The 16,544-nt window shown below is 48.9% G+C and overlaps 1 protein-coding gene across 2 annotated transcripts; it reads right to left on the bottom strand.

Moving 5' to 3' along the window:
* Positions 1-1,704: 1,704 nt before the first annotated feature.
* On the bottom strand, positions 1,705-16,472 carry LOC135238848 (protein FAM78A-like). Of its 2 annotated transcripts, XR_010325222.1 has the most exons (4): positions 14,429-16,472; positions 7,219-7,759; positions 5,643-7,127; positions 1,705-5,208 (listed from the first exon to the last, which is right to left on the bottom strand). XR_010325222.1 is itself a non-coding variant. In XM_064306958.1 (3 exons), the coding sequence occupies exons 1-2, from the start codon at positions 14,749-14,751 to the stop codon at positions 7,234-7,236; spliced, it is 849 nt and encodes a 282-aa protein (XP_064163028.1). In that variant the 5' UTR covers positions 14,752-16,472; the 3' UTR covers positions 1,705-7,127; positions 7,219-7,233. The 2 variants fall into 2 exon arrangements, 1 of the variants encoding a protein (XP_064163028.1); XM_064306958.1 differs by having other exon boundaries at positions 1,705-7,127.
* Between the last annotated feature and the right edge of the window lie 72 nt (positions 16,473-16,544).

The raw sequence follows: 16,544 nt of genomic DNA, 5'->3' as shown, positions 1-16,544 counted from the left end.
TGGCTGCAGCGTTCTGTTTGAGAGACCCTGAGCTCAGCTCCTGCCTGGTCTGCCTCCTCTCTAGAGCGGGGGGGGTCACCAACCCTGTAGGCGGGGAGCCGGACATTTGCTAGTTTTTACTGTATTTCGGGACTTTGCTCAATTGCGGCTGATCGCTGGGTCAAATCGCCTCGCCTGGTTTCTTGGGTCAGAGCCATTCACCTCGCAGAAAATGCCCCGCAGGACCACGGGAGCCTTCCGGACCGGTGTCACGCCTACACCTGGACACCTCCAGGGCCTCTCCTCCGTGACCTACCAAGCGGTTCCACCCGCCGCTTCGTGTAAAAAGACTTCCTGCTTCCTGATATCGGGGAGGTGAAATTTACCTCAGCCTTATTTTAACCTGTGCCTGCTGAACGAAAAGCTAATCCCGGGGTTGGAGAAGAATGCTGGTCTATAAGGAGCCGGTGCTGGTTACCGCCAAGCTCCTCGGCGCCGGGGAGCTAGCCGCGGACGGCTTCTAACCCGCCCGGCAGGTCGCCATGGCGCCCGTCCAGCCCCGCGGCAGGGGAGGGGCGGAGCTTGCGCTCTCGCACCAGAGGCGCGGCGTGAGCCCCTTTAAACACGCGCTGCTTTAGCCTCGGGGCTGATCCCCGCTAATCGCCGCCTTAATTGCTGACCGAACGAACGGTCGGCAAGCCCGAGCTTGAGCAGGGAAGGAAGTTCTTAGGGTTTCCTAAGAATTTGATGCAAACCAGGCCAATGAGGAAAGGGGGGAATGAGAGGGAGAGGGAAAAAAAACACATGCAGTTAGCTTCAGCTCTGTGGCACGAACTTTACCGCGAAGCTTCAGACCGAGCGTGGCAGTGCAACGTCTGCAACTCGATGCCTGAGACTGGCTGCCTCCGTCGGTCTGTGGGGGGGCAAGTCGCAGACGTCTCCAGAGAACATCGTGCTGGACTGAGTGACAGTGCCTCGAGACTCGGTCTGTGGGTTGAGTGGCAGGCTTCAGAGAACATCGGTCTGTGGGTTAACTGCAGGCTCCAGAGAACATCGGTCTGTGGGTTGAGTGGCAGGCTCCAGAGAACATCGGTCTGTGGGTTGAGTGACAGGCTCCAGAGAACATCGGTCTGTGGGTTGAGTGACAGGCTCCAGAGAACATCGGTCTGTGGGTTGAGTGACAGGCTTCAGAGAACATCGGTCTGTGGGTTGAGTGACAGGCTCCAGAGAACATCGGTCTGTGGGTTGAGTGACAGGCTTCAGAGAACATCGGTCTGTGGGTTGAGTGAAGGTCCAAGAACATCGGTCTGTCCTCCTAGAGACAGCTTTCCCCTTTTAGAAACACACGCGCACACACACATACACACACACGCACACACACACACGCACACACACACACGCACACACACACGACCACCACACACACGCACACACACACGCGCACACACACACACACACACACACACACACACTGTCCCAGCTGATTACAGCCTTGTCAGGACCAGTCATTTTACACATGTGGGCTCCACTGATAAAGCGGGTACACGCAAACACCCCGACGCTGCACCCTTTCCTCTGAAGTCAACCCCGAACGCACACGCTCTTCAGAGACCCCAGGGGAGCACAGAAGCCTTGCCCTCTTATTTGTGTTATTTTTCTCAAACGCAGAGGAAAGATGACCAGCGTGAGCGAATGCGGAACTGGAGAAGAGACCGTGAAATACAGTTTGCGTTTGCATGTTTTCTTTATTCGTCAAAAAAACATTTTCCCCTCATTTTGGAACATTTGTTCGTTTTCACAGTTTTTCTTACAATTTTTGCCAGTGTGGTTCTGTTTTCAAGTATCAATGTCAGTGAAAAGATTTTTCATTTTATTTTTTTAAAAAAAAGCTTATTTTCTTCGTTCATGGTCAACAAATTATGACGCTGCATTTGTGAGACCCCCTAAGTTTATACATTTTTCAGACGTGTACCTCCAGTAATTATAGTCATGATCCTCCACAGAGGATGAACAATGTCTCACACAGACAGTCGTTACAGAGAACTGTAGAGAAATTTAACCCAGCAGGACTGGCCCTCGGACAGGCTGATTCTGTCAGATGAGACGGTTTCAATCAATCCGAGACCTTAAATATATAACCCTCTGTCATCTGCTTTTTTTCTTACACAGGAAAGAATATCACTGTAGCTCTTTATGTCAATAGAATGGTAAAAAATATGGATTTTAAAAATACATTGAAATTTGAATATATTGCACGTCTTGTCAAAATGCTGAAAAGGACAAATTATGACCATTTTTTTTATGTACAAGCATTTTTGTAGATTTTCATTTCATAAATTTACACGCACAAAATGACTTGGAAATAACGATTTGTGTATTTTGATGAACAAGCAAAATGTGCTTTTATGTTTTGGATTATATATTTAGACGTGTATTGCTCTTTTTTTTAAGGGTGTGGTTTCGGTGCTCGTCCCAATGGGGGAGGGGCTGGATTTGGGCCCTGCTGTGGGGGGTTACACTAATTCACATGGAGGACAGTGTTGGTCAGGTGCCCTGGTAGCTGTGTGCTAAAGTATTACAGTCAGTCTGCGGTTCCCAACACAGTTCCGCAAAGTGACGTGATCTTTGTCAGGGAGTGCCGACATTTTAAAAATGGGGTGGGCTTTTCCTTAAAATGTGTGTGTGCTTGTGTGTGTGCTTATGTGTACCCTTATGGAAATGGAATATACTACACATATTTAATATAAAGAATATTATGTAGATGTTGTGTAATTGTATGTGGGCAAATGAAAATATACAGTTATTATTATTGATGCATATTTTTGTATTTTGTAGTGTATATTTTCCAAAAAGTCCACATATGTATTTGCTGTATATTGCAGTGTATTCCATTTCTCCATTTATATGTGTGTGTGTGTGTGTGTGTGTGTGTGTGTGCGTGCATTTTTCAAATATGAAATGCACAGTAATTATCTCGGGGGCTACTTAATGACTTCCTGAATATGAAGAAAACAAAACAAACCAAAAAGTACTGCTACTACAGTGCAAACTTCTCTGAAGCTGGCTTCACATTGAGCTGCTGCTGCATAGTAATGCGTGTAACACAGTGAGAGTCGACGCGCTGAAGTGACTCCCTCCTCTCGCTAATCGATTAGCCTCCCCTAGCAGGGGCGCTAACACGTGTCTGGCCCGCAACCGCGTTTCAGCAGCATGACTCCATGGGGCTCAGATGCCCCCCCCCCCCCCGTCACCCGGCCTCCCTGGGGGGTGGGGGTGGGGGTGGGGAGTAGGGGGGGGTATGTTGTGAATCTCGTGATGTCTTTTTATGCCCACGTTTTTTTTTTTTCACTCTGGCCCTCGGAGCCTGGGCGGATGTCACATGCTAACGCGCCGTTACCGTAACGACGAAAGCGGAGAAAATGAGAATAAAAGAGAAAAGAGAAAGAAAAAAAAAAGCTTTTTTTTTGCTCGCAGCGGAGAACGGGACAGCCCGGGAGACGAATAAAGGGCGGGTTCTATTTGCGGAATCCGGGCCCCGCACGGACGCGTCCCGCGAGGGGAAACGAGAGCGCGGCGAAAAGCCCATCCGGCGAAGACGCCGCCCCGCGGCCTCTGACCCAAAACGCGAACGCTGAGCAACGCTAACCAAACCAAAACTGGCAGAACTGGGGGGGGGGGGGGGGGTTGTGGGGTTGAGGGACCACCAAAATAATGGGTGGAGCCGTCATCTCTTGTCTACCACCGATCTGCGCGCACCAAATCAAAACACTGTTCTCCTTAGCAAAATATAATGACTTTGAGGTAAGTCTGGGAGTCGGCGATGACACGTGACGGCTCCGCCCATTCCAGGGTTCGTGAGCTCTCTGCGCTGTTTGTCCACACGCAGGGACCACTGAGCTGTGGTGTCTTACTGAAGTGCGCAGGGCCGACACCCTTGCTCGCTGCATCGCTCCAGTCATTAAAGCTGTTCCAAGAAACCGGGGGGGGGGGGGGGACTGTGGAGCAGCAGGACTTCAAGGACAAATTCACACTCTCTCTCACACACACACACACACTCTTCTTTCTCATTTCGGGCATGTGTGTACGTCAGCACAATCTTTGAATCGCAACGGTTTTAGGCCGCCAGTGATCGCCGAGCACAAATCAAAGTAATGGGCCCTGCAGCCTGTGGGATCGGTGCTGTTACAGGTCTCTGTGTCGCACACACGCCGTACGGACTGCCCGTATTTCACATTAATAATTAAACTTTAAATAACACCGCTGTGCCCGGCTGTGAATATGCCACAGGACTCCCTGTGCCGGTCAGCGGTACCCACACACTGAAGCCCGAAGACCCTCCATATTGGATCAGGCGTCGTCCTGGCGACCCTTTGTTTACGCACAGCGTCCTTGTGCTGTGAGCGCGCGCTTATTGCTGATTGGCTCTGAAGAGGGCAAACGGACGTAAGGCCACGGAGGACAAAAAGGGTCAATTAAACTTGAGAGCGGGGAGAAAAACAAAAAACCTTAATGCAGTTGTCGTATGAGAATCAGTCTGCTTATGTAAGGGGCCATTCGTTACCGGGACTACCTGGTTGCCAGGCAATGTTTTTCTCTGACCGTCCATGACAAACAAATACAGCGATAAAATGGACGTTTTACTCTTAAATCCCTTGTTCAGTGTACACTGTCGTTCCACCCATGCTGGAGGACCTGCACTGCTCCAGTGTGTATGTGCAGCTGTATGAATCGATACAATGTAAATGCTACGTACTGTAAAAAGCTGTGTAAGTCGCTCTGGATAAGAGCGTCCGCTGAACGCCTGTAATGTAAATGGTGTGTGTGTCGGTCATATCCTTTACTGGCCTGTAACACCACACAGTAAATGAACGAGCCGATATTTTTTTAAAGAGACGGTAACGCCCGCGAGTGAATCGCGCGGAACGGACCCCGCTCCAAAAAGTCTCGGATGAAAAACGACGACTTAAAAACGTTTTTTAAAAACGATTTGAAACTGCGTGGCTTTAGCGGACGCCGTTTTTTTCCGGCGACGGTTGCAGGCGAACGGAATGCTGAACGCGCTGTCGGCCTCACGCTGTCGTAGCGGAACAATCACACTGTCAGCGGGGGCGGAGGGCGGGGGTGGGGGGGAGCATCGTAATGCTAGTACAGCGGACGGCTTCAGCGGCGTCTGCGGATGCCTGGTTAAAAGTGTGCTGCCTTCTGGGCGAAACGGAAACAGTACCGCCCCTCCCGCCAGCACTGCTGCTGTCGGTACTGTGGTTTTTGGGTCTGTCTGTAGGTCTGTCTGACTATTTTCCTGCATGGCTGCCTGTTTTTCTGACTGTTTTACTGTCTGTCTGCGTCTGACTGTCTGTCAGTTTTCCTGTCTGTATGGCTGTCTGTGTGTGCCTGTCCGTCCGTCCGTCTGTCTGTTCTTCCTGTCAGCCTGTCTGGTCATCTCTGTCTGTCTGTTCGTCCGTCTGTCTGTGTCTGCCTGTTTATCTGTCTGTATGGCTGTCTGTGTGTGCCTGTCCATCTGTCTGTTCTTCCTGTCAGCCTGTCTGGTTATCTCTGTCCATCCGTCCCTCCATCCGTCTGTCTGTCTGTCTGCCTGTCTGCACCTCCCTCCGCCCGTCCCTGCCGGGCAGCGGGTCCTGCAGCAGACCCAGGGGACCCCGAACACTGCCCTTTATCTGACCGGCGGTCGGCGGGCCACAGGCTGAGGCTGGCATGATTAATAACAGCCGGGCTCGGCGGAGTCATTGAACGCGCGCTCGTATGATTGTGTATTAATAACTGCATCGATCCAGCGAGCCCTGGCCAGCGCCCCCTCCACAGAGTGCGCTGAGGTTCGGCCAGCCAATCAGGGCCCTCTCTATAGGGAGCTGAGGTTTGGCCAGCCAATCAGGGCCCTCTCTATAGTGAGCTGCTGAGGTCCAGCGAGCCAATCAGGGCCCTCTCTATAGAGAGGTGCTGAGGCCCAGCGAGCCAATCAGGGCCCTCTCTATAGTGAGCTGCTGAGGTCCAGCGAGCCAATCAGCGGCCTCTCTATAGAGAGGTGCTGAGGCCCAGCGAGCCAATCAGGGACCTCTCCCTGAAGGGAAATGTGTAAAGCTCACCTACGGGGGTACGGGGGCCACCTTGCCTGGGTGCCCCACAAATCAGCACACGCAAAAACAAAAAAAGATGGAAGACATTTTTTCACAGCTGGTGATGGACACGCTGCTTATTGGTGAAATTCTGAGGGATTATCACAGCTCCGCCCCCATGTCTCCCCTCCCCTCCACCCCAGATATCATGCCTGAAAGCCATTCTGAGCACTGAATACTGTGTGTGACTAAACATAGCGCAGCTGCACACCACTCCTCCAGAATCCCTGTGCTCAGTCTTTTCACTGGATTTTGTTGCTGGGCATTTTTGCCAATATTTCTTTTAATCTTTTTTTGAGGTAAGAGGGTATTCTAGCGGAACGATGCTTTCTTCCGCTGCCTCGAATCCAACCACCCCCACCCCCAACCACTCCCTAGCCCCCGCCCCCCCGCTGTGCCCACCAAACCCACCCACCCCACCCCACCCACCAGCAACAGCAGCCTCTAGCAGTGTGTGAGGACCAAATCCCACATTACACACCGTTTAAGGCAAAACGTCTACAAAACGTTCACAAAACGTCTTCAAAACGTTCGCAGCGAGAAGCAATGTAAACTTAAGACAGCATGGATCCGTGTCTTACGCATTTTAAAAAACTCTACTTTCCCTCTGCTTTTGCTCATTCCTATTATGTTTGTATCATAGATCAAAATACTTCTCACCCGAAAACAAAAATTCACTCCATCCCTTCTCATAAAGAAATGCTTTGTGTGGCCGCAGATGTGTGCGTACTTATCCGTAGCCCGTGTACACACAGACACACGTGCAAGTATAATAATCCTCCTAAAAAGCAAGCAAAAAAAATCTTTTTTTTGTTGTTGTTGTTGTTGGTTTTTTTTTGTTTTTCGTTTTTGCAATGATTTTGCTTTGCACAGTGATACCCGACCCAGTTTTTAAAGGTAGAATGGTTGCGAGTTGTCGATCGATTCCAGTCGGAAAGTCCAGCTTGATCCTCTTGTAAATGGGGACGTCCTCCTTAAATGTGTCGTAACGACCCTCGACCCTTGGTCTTTCCAGTTCTTTAAAAAAAGAACAGGGTATAACTGCACCCCAAACTCCCCCCCTGCCCCCCCTGCCCCCCCCGCCTCCTCTCCCCCAAAAAAACCCAACCCCCTTCACGGGCGGTCAGTACTTGGACGGGATGACCACCATGGGCTCCCCGAACCTTGGCCGCCACATGAGCACCTGGGCGTCGTTGGCGTTGGGCTTGACCGTGGCGTTGTGCGGGATGGGCTCGTTCCGCCCCAGGACCTCGGGCTGCTCCTGGGCCAGGGGCTCGGTGAGGCGGGCCCGCCGGCCCAGCGGCTCGTCCGGGTCGACCTGGATGTGCAGCCGCATCCTCCAGCGGACGGTCTTGAGGACCACGGTCTCGCCCGAGGCCTGGTTGAGGGCCACCAGCCAGGTGGTGAAGCTCTGGTCCCGGCGGATGCTGGTGAGCTGCGAGGCTTCGCTGTCGCCCACCGGGATCCCCCAGGTCACGCTGGGGTAGAAGTTGTCGTTCATGCTGACGGTGAACTTGGTGTCCCTCCGGGTGGGCCCCGCCACGGTGCAGGTCTCGGTGGTGTTGCCGTACCAGGGGTAGTTGACGCCGTCCGAGTCGCTGATCGCTTCGATCTTGCCGTCTCTCAGATCGGGCAGCTCCCAGCTTGACCTGTGAGGCGAAAAAAAACGAGATCGAGGTGAGTTCGGAGGTGGAGACAGGAGTTCCCAAACTGGGGGGGGTCCACAAAATGGACAAACATTTCCTCTTTGAGTTAGAGAATGAAATATTTTATACAAACATTTCTATTTATGTTTTACCAAATGGCTGCATGAGACTCATTGTGCAATGACATAAAGATTTAGGCATGCTTCCATAGACCTGTGTTCTGTTGGTCCTGTACAGACAGAGGGTAGGCTCATTTTTGTTTAAAACTTAAGGTTAAAGCAAAATCACAAATATGTGATTAGAATGTTCTTAACTGAACATTCTAGTGCTGATGTAACAATCACCGTTGGTAACTCAAAGTTCTAGAACACTGACTTAAAAAATAAAATGAAAAAAACAATACAAAAAAATGTGCTCTTCAAAGACTTCATTTTCAATAGCTGTCAGTTGAGTCTGCACTTCTCGTACGTGCTGTCTCTCCGGAGACCGTACTCTTTCCTCTCTGGGAAATTGCGGCTCTTCAGTCCGCTGCCTTTGCGCTCACGTCGTGGACTGCAGCCCGCTTCGCGTAGCGGCGTCTGCCAAACAGCCGCAACACGAAGGGACCGGCGGTCAGTCACCTGCGTGCTGACGCGTGAAACTGTCGCTGCACTGCGGCCCGCGGCAGCCGACGGGCAGAGGCCTGCGGCAAATCTTTAACTAAGGTCCTCGGGCCGGAGAGCGCATGAAACGGAGATAAAGGAGAACGAGGAAGCAGCAGAGACATCGGCTTTCCGTCTCCACTCACAAAAGAAGAGCTGCTTCCTGATTGGCCGAAACGCAGGAAACACGTCTGTTTGAGGGGAAAACTGTCAGGAAGGCCCCCGTCCAATGAAATGGATCTTCTTCCCTCCAATACAGATAAAGTACTAAGAGTTCCAGATGAATAAGCTTGGTACCTGTGAGGTAAAGCGCTGGTGCTCCTTCAAGGGAACGGCCCGAGTTTGACTGTCAGTCGTTCATGGGAGAACGGGGGTTGAGTTTAAACCCTTCTGACGAGGACTGGACGGGGAGGTGCAACGTCTGTGAGTCAGGGCTGAGTCAAGACCATCCCCCAATCCACCCCCACACCCCCCCCCCCACCCCCTGGAGCGTCCCAGGGTAGCGGCCCCCAAGAGCGGTGGGACGGACGGGACCCCCTCTCGGGCCGCCGTCCGCCCCGCCTGTCGATTGGCCGGCCGCGAGGAGAGGAGAGGAGAGGAGAGGAGAGGAGAGGAGAGGAGAGGAGAGGAGAATAAATGAATAAGAGATGACCTTTCTCCCAGCCCCGGAGGGGCAGGCACACGATGCACTGCGGCCAGGGCCCTTATCTGAGGAGGAACTGATCACTATCTGTGTAACAAGAGTGAGAGGCCTGTTTGGGATCTGAGCGCGCTCACACCGGCACGCCGAGGCGCGGTTCACATCGCCCGCTGTGTGCAGATTACTGCCAGAGGGACTGTGGGGGGGGGGGGGGGCAGTGGGCAGTGGGGGTGGCAATAAAGAAAAAACATGAAGGAAGCTTGTAGTGTTCTGCCACCCCCCCCCCACCAAACAACTCTTTCCTATTATATTAGATTGCTCAGGGGTGACGGAGGGGGAAAGGGGTTTTTTTTGGAAGTCAGAGAATGAGAAGTCCTTCAATCCCGAGTCTGAGAGTTGTGTTTGTTTCTCAGACTTTGGGAAGTATAAAAAATATCGCTATGCTATTGCATAATATCTTATATGCATTGTGACTCATTTTTATAGCAATTTATTCAAAAGGGTTTCAAATGTATTATACTGTGCTTGTACATAATATTTCCCAATATGGTTGTGGCATTGGCTAAATGTGTCAACAGTCGGTACTTTTAATAACTGATTTTGTTATAGGCAGTGTATCACTAAAACGTTTACTAAAAAGTAAACATTTGAAGACTTTTTGCTGCAGAGGAGCAGGTCGCAGGGTAAGACGGTCTTCAGCACAGGGTGCTGACGGTGGCGCCGGTGTAAGCGACCGCACGGCTAACGACCGCCACGGCGGAGCGGTGACACCCCCCCACCCCCCCCCCGCCCCCCCGCCCCGCCGTGCGCCCCAGCCCCGATATAGCCGCGGGGTCCGGTTGCAGCCAGGCGGCATTCCGGTGTATTTATACAGCGGGCTCGGCGCGGGTTTCCGAAAAGGTCATGAAGCCCCAGGTCTCCACTCGTGAGCCTCCAACCGCTTTATTTTTATTTATTCATGTATTTATTTATTTATTTATTTATTTATTTAACATATCAGGCATTGACACCAGGGCCGGGCGCTTGGCAGCGGCGACGTTGCCAGGACAACAACAACAAACAAAAAAAAAAGAAAGCGCTCCCAAATTTCTTCCGCTGTCCGTCCTGGCTCGGAACAGATGCTAGCCGCGCTAACTGTGTAATTACCCGGCGGTATAGCCGTGGTCTTTCAACAGAGGATCAGTCACTGGGGGCTCTGTTACACCAGAGCGACAGGGGCCCGTGTTCTGCTTGTTCGGAGTTGGGTTTGATGCTAACAGCTAGCAGATATACCGCCCAGAAATAACCTGAAGTAATCTGATAGATGAACATGATCTTGAATAAAGTTGTCATGTTTAGCGCTTGGGTGCAGATCGAAGCGTTTGACGACTGCCTGAGGTCAGTGACCTGTAGACATCACCCTTAAATGGGGGATTACGCATTAAAAAGGACTGTGATGTCATCACGGATCACCTGATATGGATGGACACACCCTCAAATTAAAGCTGACAAGCCTGCACTTTAACCTCATTTTCATCGTTTCATTCCAAATCTAATTTGGACACAACAACAGCAAAAAAATTCTGCCACTGTCCAATTCCTGAAGGACTGCTCTCTGTATCTACTAGAGAAGAGGATCGGCACTCAGGTGGGTACTGTGTCAGCCAGCGCAGGTTTGGCGATGCTAAAGCCGCCTGATTGGACCACCCTGATCGGACAGTCCCGCCCATGCCACAGACAGCCTGTAACGGAGAACCTTCTCTATCGGCAGGTGAGTCAGCAGAACCAATCAGCACGTCCCTGACGTGGAGCAGTGGCGTTCTCGTGCACACACTCAATTATTTACTCGTATCAGCAGGCCAAAGCTCATCCGGGGCGACTTAACGCTTAAGAGTTGCACATCGTTTAGACTCGGTTTCTGATCCAAGCTGCTGGGTGTCTACCGGTGGGTGGCTGTGGTGACCTTCCTCAAGGTCGTGGCTATGGCTGCTGTGCCCCATCTGGGATATGAACCCGAAAACCCTCTGCCCCATCTGTAAACTCTGAACCCACGGTAGTCTCGCGCACCCCCCCCCCCCCCCGCCCAAGGAGCCTGAGCGTTTGGCTGTTCAGACCCAACATTTCAGGGAGGCCCCTCATCCAATCAGCTTGTAGTTCCTCTCTCCACTGGGTTACTCTGACAGTTCTGATTGGTGGCTGCATGTCTGGCGGGTTTGCAAACCGCTGCACGTACTCGGGGAGGAGGAGGGCATCGAGATGCAGACACTCTACCCCGTCTTTAATGGCCTCCCCTGGTTACAGAAAGCCTGGAAGGTTCCGCTGGGATTCCCCGTAGAGGCTAGCGGGGCTGTATATATCCTGCATCTTAAAGCCCTCCCCACAACTCTGTAACGGGCAGCGATGGCACACCAATACATAGAGGTTCTCTTAGGACACGAACAAGGCAGAGCGTCTGGTCTGACACACAAAGACATTTTCGCTTGCAAATTTTACGTGTTGAACGCACAATTCGGTACATCCTGCTAAGAATTTGCATTTAATCCCGTCACTTATTCCACTTAAAATGAATCTGTGCAGTTGAAGGATAATCTCAAACTCCGATGTACTGTACAGATACAGAATTAAAAACATGGGTGTGCAGGTGATGATTTCACAAAGTCACACCACTGGGAGTTCTGCAAAGATCCGAAATGCAGTATCTGGATCCTGTAGAGAACACAGAACTGGCCTGTTGTCTTTGCCGTTGCATAGCATCACTTACAGAACTGCGGAGGTTGCGGGTTCAAAATCCAGGAGGAAAACGGCTTTTACCCTTCTTAACCCAAGATATTGCCATCCTCTGCAAGATGAGGACGGAGGACGGAGCGTCCAATGAAAAGAAACTGTAGAAATGGCCAAAGTGCATTCTGGGTATCGTTCTATTCAATGTGGTCACTGGCAAAAGCGCGGTGATGTGCACCAGGTGATGCTGGAGCACTTGTGGGAAGTTGATGTTTTTATAACGTGTGTGTGTGTGTGTGTGTGTGTGTCATGTGTTTGTGTGTGCAGGGGTGTAACCAAGACCCAGGGTGAGAGTCAGGTGGGGTGTTAGTTTGAATTTTACAGTGTAAATGCTGTACATATGCCTCTGGATTGGGCTTAGATTTCAGAAAATGTTAAATACTCGTTCATTAATCTCCTAAATGAATTGTAACTGAAGTTCTCACTGAAGAATGGGGTTATATCTTGGCTTTAGAAATAGACACGGACATGACATTGGTCCTCAGTGGTAGTTACGGCCCTGTGTGTGCGCGCGCCCATTTGTGATCATCTTTAGCGCTTAAAGCAGTTTCTTCTGCTCCTTCCGAGGGAAACTGAGAGGAACATGTTCACCTTCAGAAGTGTAAGAATTTTCTGCTGGCTTCTTACACTGACCCCCCCCTTTTTTTTTCTACAGATGGGTTTATATCCGACAGGCTCGTCTAATTTCTCCACGTCCGTACCGTTTTGATTCAAGAGAGGAAGGGTTCCTTTAATCTCCGTAGGGTATTAATAGTGCGCTCATTCCGTTCCTCTTCACTCCGGCTCTCGCGGCTAAAAGATTAGCAGAGACACACATTCGGGCCTCAACGAGCGTGTCTGAGAGAGACAGAGAGAGACTATCTTGTTTGGTACGGTAGCCCGAGCACAATCTATCACTCGCAGCATTCCAACATTCTTGCCCCTCTTGAGGATTCAGATAAGCCGGCGAGCACGTCTACGGAGCCTCTCCTTCATCATTATATACTCCAGCGTCTTTTTGCTAAACAGAAAGGGGAGTCAGTTTCGGAGCATCGCGTTCCCGGTGAGAGCGGACAGTACGCAGGGCGCACGTGTGCAATTCTGTTCGTTGGTGCCGGGACCCGAAGTAGCATACAACCCCGTTGTAGACCACAGAATATTTTTAAAAAAAGGAAGCATCTCGTTTCGCTTTCGCTTTCGCTCGAGTGGTTTTTTCCATTTCACTGTTATAACAAGCAAACCAAGGAGAGAATTCAGCACCGTGCAATTTAGAACTGGTGTGGAAAATCACGGGAAAACTTGGGCTTGACTTGTTGCGCATGCTACGCATATAGGGTCCGGCAGGGTCTAGGCCACTTGACACTGTTCTGTCTGCTGAGACGTGGTGCCAACCCGGCAGCACCGAAACTGCTCTACGTGGAAGGGAATCGCAGCGTTCAACATTTCGCTGAGCACAGGGTTTTCCTCTAAAATCATTTCCATTAATTTCTTTGGCAATTTATCCTACATGTAAAGACATATAAAGTATGTTCAAACAAATCCCAGGTATCATTTAATATAAAATTATTTGTCCCCTGAGAAATAAAAAATATTAATTAGTTAAAACTCCTGTTACTGTTATTTATTTATTTATTTATTTTTTATTTATTTATTTATTTATTTATTTATTTATTTTAAAGCAATCGAAGGACCGTTTGCTTTTTTCCTGAGGAATATCTTCAGTGCACGTGCATATGTATTCCGATACTCCCCTGGTTACATCCCAAAATTCAGAAATGACCTGTTTTAGCAGCATCCAACATTTAATCTCAACGAGAAACCAGGCCTAATATGTGCGTAATCCGACTCAACTGAGCTTCACGTTTTTAAAATATAACCTTTATCTTCATCAAAAGGTAGGCTATCAAGGTGGACATTTATATTTGCAACAGAGACGCCGTTGTGAGAAGCAGACCGAGAGAGAGAAGCTCAGTCGTGAGTTAGGTGCGAGTCTACTGAAGCGCCAACGTTAGCACCTCTAGTAGGTAGACCTGCTGAAAACATCGTCTTTCTCATGAAGTGTCAGGGCAAAGGCATTTCCTTTCCAACAGCGCGACAAAAGACGATATCTTTGAGACGATTTAACTGTGGATAATTTAATTCTGCTTATTTCACGGGCATAAAAGTGGGGATCCTGTTCATTTATACGATTGTACTTAAAATGAAAGGTTATTAAAGACGTTCCATTGAGTTCTTGTAACACACCAATTAAGGACGTGAGTGTGACACTTGCTGACATTGCTTAAATAGCGTCAAACATCCTGTCTGTCAGTGATATAATTCAGTAGCTGTTACAGCCAAAACATCTCTTCCTGTCGGTAAGAGGCTATTGAGCGAGTTTCAAATTTACCTGCAGTAGGCTATAGGCCACCCTTGTGATCGCCTAAATATTCAGTACATAAGCAGCAAATGTTTATTCTAGATAAACTGAGATATTTTAACATCGACACCCCGCCCCAATCTTAAAAATAAATAGCCGACGAATGAAAATGTATTTCTTAGTTTCTTCTTTCAAAATTTCTTGACTGTAATTAAGGATATGTCTGCATAAAATGTGTTAGACCTTTTTTTTTTCAAACTTAAGTTATGGGATATCATACGCCAGACACTTACATTCCTCTATTTCCATACGTGTTGTAGAACTCCATGTGATTGCACGCCTGGATCCAGCCCACGGTCCAAGTTTCTTTACGGGCCACTGGCAGAACCAGTACGCGAGCCGAAGCCCGGAAGTGCGGCGTCCGGTATCGCAGAACCACGTTGGATGACTCGTCGATGCTGGTGGGGTTGGAGTCGATGGAGGAGCTCACTTCCAGAACGATGATGCTTTCACGGAAACTCCTAGGCTTGCAACTAATACTTTGGATACAGCCCATCGCATCAATTATCAGCAAGATCCTAAAGAAAGTCAAGGTGTCCGAAAGTGAAGGACGCATGGAAACTGCAGAAGGCTAAATTCACAGTGAACACACCCGCTAAATTATTCGCACAAAAAAGTCTTCTTGGTAACTATCCTGTAGTTACCGCGGAGTCTGAAGATGCCTGCACTACTGGTTCAAATATGTAGCAATCTGTATCCTCCAAACAACTGTGTAATCGATAGATTAACAAAAAAAAGTGGTAGGTTTCCGATAGCGCGCAGCTTAAAGTTGCTTACAGGCGCATGTTCCCGTACTGATCAACTCGCAACTCAGCAAGTATAGTTTTGAGTTCAGCTTGCTCTGATGCAACGCTCTTTTCCGTTTCTGTGGGCTTCCTCCATCAGTTGCAGTAGATGTTGCAAGCCTATCGACTGACTGGCGTGTATGCATGCAGTAGCCTGTAATGGTCTTCAGCTGTAAGACACAGCCTTTGAAACGCACCTTGCACCATGCATTGTACAGCGAAACGTCATTATAGATAGGCCAAAAAGTAATTACTCATTTTGGCGTTACATTTCATAGATATATTCAATATATTGCCCTTCGTCCTTCGTCTGTTAATAGCAACCTGCGATCAACAAGCCGACAGCTTTCTTATATCCGCGCGAGTAGCCTTTAGTTATACGTTCTGTTGGCTATAATTTTACTCGAGAAGACGCACTTTTTGCTTCAAAATTAAGCGAAAGCTGTCACCTTTTTCTCTAAATAACGTATTAATTGTACGATAACTATCCTTTTGCCACTGCATGGTAGCCTAATGCAGTAATGCCCTCCTGTCAACTAATGGTTGAAGTTACAGCAATTGCGCAAACTAAACATACAATGCTGCAATTCTTTCTATTATTACACTGTGGACACTATTATTACACTGCCTATATTTACATTAGAAACATTTAATTAGCACAAACACTAGGCCTACATAGTGCGTATATCTATTTCATTTTTTTTTTAAGTTTATCTTTTCTACATGGTCAAACATGAAACACAAATACACACATTAGGGATGACAGGTGACTATATTTAAGAAATAATGCTAATTCTGTACTGAATAATCTAATACCATGTAAAACGAGCATCCTAACAACAGACAGCATTGGGCTCGAAGACGAAGGGAGAAAATTATTAAGTTAAATTACAAACAGTGAATGAGCTACCTCGGTAGAAAATTCTTCAGTCGCATACGCTTGTAAATAAATAAAAGATACATAACACCAGTCGGTCAGATTAAAGCAACATATAAATAATAATATTATTAAGGGTAATTTTTAAAACTGGTGTATCCCAGGGCATGTTCCCGTGGTCAAAGAGGCAATTCCGTTGTCATTCCGTCGTGTTCATTGGCGAAAGTCTTCTTTTCAACCAATTAACTATAATGTGCTGTGGAGGTTCCATCAACTTAAATTTGTTTCATGGTGCCATAGCCGATACACCGCAACATCCAAAGGCAACCAGGTCAACTTTCTCTTCTGTAGCTGTCTCTTGCAAAAAAGGAGGACCGTTGTGATTCTGGGGAAAAATAACTGTTCCGCAGACCCGCTCTCTCTTCTCGGTGCTTTTCCGTCTTAGCGATATGTCACACATACAGTCCGAACAGCGGTTCATTCCTCTGCTCTATAGTCCCATCGCAGCGGCTGTGGGTTCCCCATCCTGCAATTCTTTATCTCGGCTGCTGGGGCTGCGGCTCTTTTATTTAACAAGCTTGCAAACGACACTTCCCCTTGGAAACTAGTAGCATTCTGGGAAATGTAGTTATCAACACCATGCCATGATCTGTGAAATGTAGCCTATAAAGACAGCTTTACGCCTTG

Source organism: Anguilla rostrata, chromosome 14, assembly GCF_018555375.3.
Source record: "Anguilla rostrata isolate EN2019 chromosome 14, ASM1855537v3, whole genome shotgun sequence".
In the NCBI taxonomy this organism is placed as follows: domain Eukaryota; kingdom Metazoa; phylum Chordata; class Actinopteri; order Anguilliformes; family Anguillidae; genus Anguilla; species Anguilla rostrata.
This window is presented reverse-complemented; position numbering and strand designations above follow the sequence as displayed.

Bases quoted from the DNA above. Each gene is read 5' to 3' on its own strand.
- LOC135238848 (XM_064306958.1), bottom strand. From the start codon at position 14,751: ATGCGTCCTTCACTTTCGGACACCTTGACTTTCTTTAGGATCTTGCTG. The intron at 7,760-14,428 runs GTAAGTGTCTGG...TTCGCCTCACAG, and splicing joins ACGTATGGAAATAGAGGAAT to GTCAAGCTGGGAGCTGCCCG.